At 34.1% G+C, this 7,163-nt stretch overlaps 1 protein-coding gene across 1 annotated transcript in view; it reads left to right on the top strand.

Moving 5' to 3' along the window:
- Positions 1-352: 352 nt before the first annotated feature.
- The window catches only part of LOC132273618 (uncharacterized), a 32,817-nt gene continuing 26,006 nt past the window's right edge, over positions 353-7,163 (top strand). The window contains exon 1 of the mRNA XM_059774603.1: positions 353-519. Within this exon, the coding sequence (XP_059630586.1) occupies positions 353-519 (167 nt within the window). The remainder of the gene's footprint in view (positions 520-7,163) is intronic.

Genomic DNA, 7,163 nt, shown 5'->3' with positions numbered 1-7,163 from the left:
TCTTGTAGTTTGTAGTTGTAGAGAGAGAGAGAGAGGGGGCAAGTTCAGAGTTGAGAACGGGAATACAGATGGAGGGCAAGTTCTGACTCTTGTAGATTTTGTAGTTTGCAGTTGTAGAGAGAGAGAGACTAGGGCAATTGGGAGGCTGAAATGATTTGCCCTAAAAATGGATTTGCAGTAGAAATGGAGGCGTTTGGGAGGCTGAAATGATTTGTCCTAAAACAAATTTCCCATCATCATCTAAGACCGCTCTTTCAAACATCCTCAGCGCAAAGCTCCACAAGTGTGGTAAAAATCCATCATCATCTCTCACCTGGCTAAGGCTGGACACACAGAGCTCCCACATCGGAGTATGGTAGAAGCGAGCCGGGGAATTCTCCGACTCGAATTGGGTGATGACGGTGGAGCTGGGGAAAAAGATCAACAAACAAGTAGTAGTACTGCCGGCGGAAGAGCTGAAGGAAGAAGCGTCGGTGGAAGCGCAAGCAGCAGTCGTCTTCGTCGTCGTCAGGGTGGGAGGTGGTTGTGAAAAATGGGATGGATGAACGAGATTAGGGCCTGTTTAGCTACAATAAATATTGGGCTAGAACAATATAGAATACCAAAATCTTGTTCCAACTTTTGGGCCAAATAGTGAATTTGTTTTGAAAGTGTTCTGGTACTGTTAAGAATAAAATAATGTGAGCCAAACATGTTGTAGACTCAAAATAGGCTACTGTAGCGGCCCGGGAACACTACACCACAAATGGGAACAGACACCAAACAAGGTCCTTAGGGATAGTTTTCTAATGTTAAAATTAGTCTTTAAAATTACAAATAAAAGGTAGGATAGTAATTCGATTGTTATTATTATTATTTTTTTCTTTCCATCTTATTTAAGCAAGAAAACTAACATTTCTTTTCTCTCCTACCGACCCAAATTTAAATGTAAATTATTACAATTCTTTCCTTTTATTTTTTAATATTTTGAGTTTGTTTGGCTGAGTTTTCTGATGGCTTCAAACGGGCTTCCAAGCTTATAAAGCCCTATTCATTTTTTCTCCAACTTATTTAAACAAGAATACTAACTTCTCTTTTCCCTCCTATCGATCCAAATTTGAATGCAAATTATTACTATACTTTTCTTTCATTTTTTTTATATTTTGAGTCTGTTTGGCTGAGTTTTTGATGGCTTCATATGGGTTTCCAAGCCTATGAAATCCTTTTCAAAAAATTATGAGTGTTTGGTTAACTAAGATAAAAGGAATTCCAACAAACATCAAAGTCCCAAAAAGTCTGGTCAAGCAAAGCTCGAAAAACTTGCTTTTGAAACTTATTTCTAAGAAAGTCGCTAATTTTAAGTAACAATTTTTAATTACAATTTGATCCTTATTTTAAAGGGAAAGAACACAAGACGTAGAGGATTTGCAAAAAAAAAAAATTCTTATTGATTTCCATTTAATCCAAGATTTGGAGGATTTGCAGAATAATATTCGAATTGATTTTCATTTGATTTCAAAGAGTAAGAAACAAATGAGTTATAAAGATATTTTATCATTTTCTTTCTTTTCTCTCTTACTTATTCAAATAATACAAATTTTATTTCTAAATAAAGAGTGATAATTAAGTACACCGTTATGCTTTCAACAATTTTGAACAATTGTTAAGTGTGTTTCAAATTAGACAAACTAGTGTTTTTCTTTTTCCTTCTTGAAAACACACTAGTGTTTGACATCTACAGGTCATTTCAACACATTGGGACCTACCAAAAGAAATTAAAAAGTGTTGAAATCTTTGTCTCCTCTTTTTATAAGATTGAAATAATAATGAGTAGTGAGCATGCAAGTTTTCATTAATTTTGATTAGAAATTCATTTAAACTTTCTTTAATCTCTAATATTTTACAAAGTTATCAAACTTTTGAAGTGCTGGCACCAAACGCTTACATAGATTGAATTAGAGAGAAATTTTTTATTCTACAGTAATGGACAATAGAAAATTGGACTATTTTCTTAAATTAATAAATTAAATATTTGTTCCAAATTTTGGTTAATTAAAATTTTTGGGGCATATGTCTCCGGGACATCTCTGCCTCTGATCTTAAACGAGCATCCCAGATCAAAAAACTCGCTTTCAGATTGGCTTTTCGAGTAGGATCAAGTTTAAGGGATTAAAATCTTCTTAACAAAATTGACCGCATTAGTTGATTTATTTATGCTGCCCATATTAACCTCAAATGCGATGTTAATTACAATTTTGTCTTCCCCTAAGGAGAGAAATCTATGAGAAATTACTCTCTCAATACATTGAAATCTCATCCCTTACTGGAAGGCAGATACTTAAATAAACAATTTCAAAATTGGATGATTATGATATGCGAGAAGGGCGTGACCAATTTATGAATCACGATCTTGGAGTTGTAAATGAAATCAGGATTCACCACAGGGGCATAGTGGCGTTGACAGATATTCAGGAGGTAAGTCTTTGAGGTCTCACTTTCAAATCGCACTTCTAACTTGAATGGTGTGTGTGTTGTAGGGTTGATACACGTGTTCTAAAAAAGAAAAAAAATGAAATCAGGATTCTCAATATTTTAATTGAAATCAAGGGTATTTATTTGTTGTCGATGTCAATCCTAGTAATATTGCTGCCTCCTGATGCATATACTACGTTCTTAATTTTTTTTAACTTAAGTGTTATTGGATGTGCTTCACTTATATAGAAACTCACATGTTTTTACTAAACTCGAAAGATATTTCTTTGAGATAGGAGTGTTGAAGGAGATTAACCAAATCCTATTGAAAGTAGAAGACTATCACAATCTTGTTATCTCTTATGTATACGAACAAAAATTTGATTGAGCTTTTACTTCTCAAAACATCACCACTACTTATAATTTGTCTCTTTTAATTTATCTTGCAAGAGCTAATACTCAACAATGGCAACCAGTACGAATGAAATTGTTTCTCTATGCCATGTAACTTGTAACGACTCAAAAATTCGGCATGACCTCTGTAAAAAAGAGTCCTTCTACAACCTTCTTAGTGCATATGAAATGCAATGGCCTCACTTCGGCCTTCAAAACTAAACTAACATACTCCAACACAAGATGTAAATAATAAACCTTAATCCAAAATCTACAACATCGACACCATCCTCAAAAGAGTTTATTGTCATCATCCCATTCATCCAAAACATAGAAAATACCTGTCTTATACATAGTCCTACACTCACATACTAGAATTTTACTCCAGTTACATCAACTTACAGTCCATAAAACAAAATTACAATAAAAAGAGTTCATAAGTCTCTATACCGAATACAAAAAACTAAGGTTTTACAAAAATAGTGGGACTTAGATACAAAAATAGCAAAATGATCTTCTAATCCAAATAGGCCTATAGTGAAACGTCATTTGCCAATTCTTTCCCACGTTCTGAAAAATGTTAAAAAAAAATAATAGGGTGAGCATAAAGCTCATTAAAAGTCGCCTAAGGCATTAGTTTTGGACTCCCTTGAGTCACGCAATATGTAAAGGAATATAAAAGGAATTGGGGTCATACAATGGGGCATACAACATTTTCAACTCAATAGGCAACAATCACAATACTTAACACAATTCCACAATTGATGTGCATGATATGAAATGTAATGTACCCGTCCCAAATCTGGTCTATACCGACCCAACCCACACTTTTTGTAAAAAAATACGCTAACTGACTTTATCGAGGCAAGATTGATAACTATTCTCAGTTCCAAATCCGGCAATTGTTAAAGGGCCTAGTATTAACTTTTTCACGCCCTACACCGGGCCGCGCACCCTCTAGGTCAAGCTAGTCCCAGACTCGCGAAATTCGGTTCATTTTAAATAAATAAAAAAAAATCTTTCCATTTCAAATAAAACTTTTCTTTTGCAAAACTTTTCTTTTCAAAACCTTTTTAAACCCACTTTCTTGCCATGTCATGCAATGCACCATGTTACGTCCTCTAAACATCCATCTCAACTATATAACCTTAATACATGTACATAGCATTCACATTTCAAAGAACTTAATCAAGGCATTCTATAGCAATTAATCAAGATCGTGGCATGCTTTGAAATTTTAATACAAGGAGGAAATCCATCACATCATTGTTCCCAGAAAGGCATTTACAAGAATTGTCTACGGGCATGCCCATCATAAAATTATACACACACTAATATTAAACTATCACATAGACATCAACACAATTTCCATATACCAATTCATACATGTCTTTGTAAAAAAATTTAAAATAAGTCATGCTTTGATACTTGAGCTTATACATAAAACAACAATTTTCTATCAAAGTTTAAAATTCTGAAAATATAATAAGTAGAGATGGAATTTGCTCAATCAAAAGACAAAACTTGAAACATTAGAGGTACCCCTACCTCAAATGGACACCAAGAACCCAAGAAGCCCCAAATCAGCCCAAGAACCCCAAAATCTCGAAATCCAAGGATGCTCCAAATTGAAATCAGCTCTGATCAAAATTAAGGCCTCAACAAGCTTATCAAATTTGCCTTAAGTGGTAAAATCAGATTCTCAATAGTTTGAGAGAAATTTAATCTTAAATGTACAGAAAAGAAAAGAAAAAAACAAAGAATTGAGAGGGGAGAGAATTTCGTGGAAATAGAAGAACAGGATATGGGTTAGTAATGACCCATGGTCATTTGATAAAGTGTAATACTCATGTGGGTCCCACAATTTTTTTCTTTTATAAAAATCTTTATTAACATAAACTTATATATATATACAACAAACATAATACCACCACACATTTAAACATATAATTATGTACATAAGCATCAAATAAATATGCGTGTAGTGTAATGAACCTAAATAAAATTCTCGTACTCAAATAAACTGATAACAAGTCCCACGTGGGACCTCATGACCCAAAAAACAAAAAAAAATGCCGAAATAGCAACTGATATATTTTCATGAGTTCTGGACTCAAGGAAATATCCCAACTAACTTTCAAATACATCCGGCACACCCCATGGTGTCTAGTACGCAAAACAAGAAAGTATAAAAATACCTTCAAAAAACTAAAAAATTCCAGAAAATAGAAAATGGTGAAAATCTTAAACATTACATAACTTTAAAAAGTGGCATTCACTAAATAACTTTTCTATTCTAAATCCATTGTGATGAAGTAATTCATGTACGGCCTTTTTAGTTAAAGGACTTTTTGAGTTTGAAAACTACCCCAAACACTGCCCGAATTAGAGAGAATTTTTTTACTTCACAATAATGGACAATAGAGAATTGTAATACTTTCTTAAATTAATAAAATTGAATATTTGTTCTACATTTTGGTTCATGGATTTTCAAACACGAAATTATGTTTATAATTTTTTGGCATGCCTGGTAGGACATCTCTACTGTAACGACCTGGGGTTCCTAATCATTATCCGTGTCCTTAACCGAACCCAAGGTCATCGAGGGGCAACACGATCATTTCCATGGTTAAAATGTAATTTGTACACCTCGTTAGGCTTTGTGGTACACCTTAGTATCATTGGAAAGGCCAATATTGGACAACAAAGTAAAAGAAGAAGAAGAAGGGGAGCTATAGAACCGGTTGACGTGAAATGCCTACACGTCTACCGGTTCATGGAAATCAGTCGACGTGAAGTCCCTTGCGTCGACCGGTTTGCCAAGGATTGTGTTTTTGGTTCTTTTTAAGTGCCTTTGGCACTTGACATCCCTTTTTAGCTCACTTGCGACATTGAAAATAATTTAAACCGGTTCCAAAACTTGTGAAAAGTGGGGATAACGTCGCATACTTGAAGACATGGGTCATTTGATGAAAACGCCCAATTTCAATTGAAATTCCATTATCAAACAAAAGGTAATCTTTCTTGAAAAATCTTTCATGCTTATAATAATCACAAATCAATAATTTACACTGCCAATATAATAAATTTACATTCTCTTAAAAAGGATTACAAAAATTATATGTGTTTATGCCCAAACTTTGTAAATATAACATTGGTTACAAAAGCTTACAAAAGATAATTCTAGCGACATAAACTACGCTTGTGAAGTCCATCATCATCCAAGTCCTTGTCGTAACCTAAAAAATGTTAAAAGAAGAGGTGAGAACGGAGGCTCAGTAAAAGTTGCCTAATTCGTTAACTTTAGACTCCCTTGAACCACACAACACATAATGGGATAAGAGGGAACCAGGGTCATACTTGGGGATTTCTTAACATTCAATTTATAAATCAATCTTAACAATGGCAAATTGACATTTCAATACAAAATGCATATAATGCAATACTATGCCCCATGATTCCTAACCTTGATCTTGACCGACCCCAATCTTGGTCTCTACTGGCCCTAAACTTGATCTCCAACGACCCTAAACTCACATTTAAGGAAAAATGCTAACGGACCAATACGAGATTGATAACTATCCATGGTTCTAAATTCGGCAACTATTTGGGGTTAGTATCAACTTTTTCACGTCCTACATTGGACCGCACTCCCTTTAGGTCAAGTTAGCACCGAACTCGCGAAATCTGGTTTCTTTTTTTAAAAAAAAAAAAAACTTTTCATTTATAAAAAAACTTCCTTTTCAAATGCCTTTTTCATTTCCCTTCCCACCATGCAATGTAAATGCATCATTTCTCATCAATATAATCTCAATATCATCTAAGTGCGGAAATGATAGAATTTGCATGGCATCCTCAACGTAAAAGTTATAACATTGCATTTTGAATAATTTAGCTACAAGCATTTCATTTATAGCAACTCATTATAATCATAGCATTTCTACTTCATTCAACAACAAGCATGGTTTTTACATAATTACATCATTTAGATCATGTTAGCAACATTCATAAAGCATGGAAATGCACTCATTCATCACACACAACATGTTTAGAACATAGCATTAAACTTCTATCATTTGTCTAGAAACAATCCAAAATCAAGCATCTAAAACATAGATTTTTCAATAGAGCAAGTAATATACTCAAAGAGAGACAAAGTATAAGGCATTAGGACAACCCCTACCTTAAGGAAGCTAGCCAAACAAGGCCTTAAGAAATCTCTAATTTTTTAGCTCCACCAAACCCTAGCAAGACCGGTCTCAAAATATTGCCCTCGTCGAGTAGAATGAAGCTCCCTTCTATGGCTTAATCAAATTCTT

The sequence above is a fragment of the Cornus florida genome, unplaced genomic scaffold (assembly GCF_030987335.1).
Source record: "Cornus florida cultivar Cherokee Brave unplaced genomic scaffold, ASM3098733v1 CherokeeBrave_3.0.0_Hap2_Chr01, whole genome shotgun sequence".
NCBI lineage: Eukaryota > Viridiplantae > Streptophyta > Magnoliopsida > Cornales > Cornaceae > Cornus > Cornus florida.
This window is presented reverse-complemented; position numbering and strand designations above follow the sequence as displayed.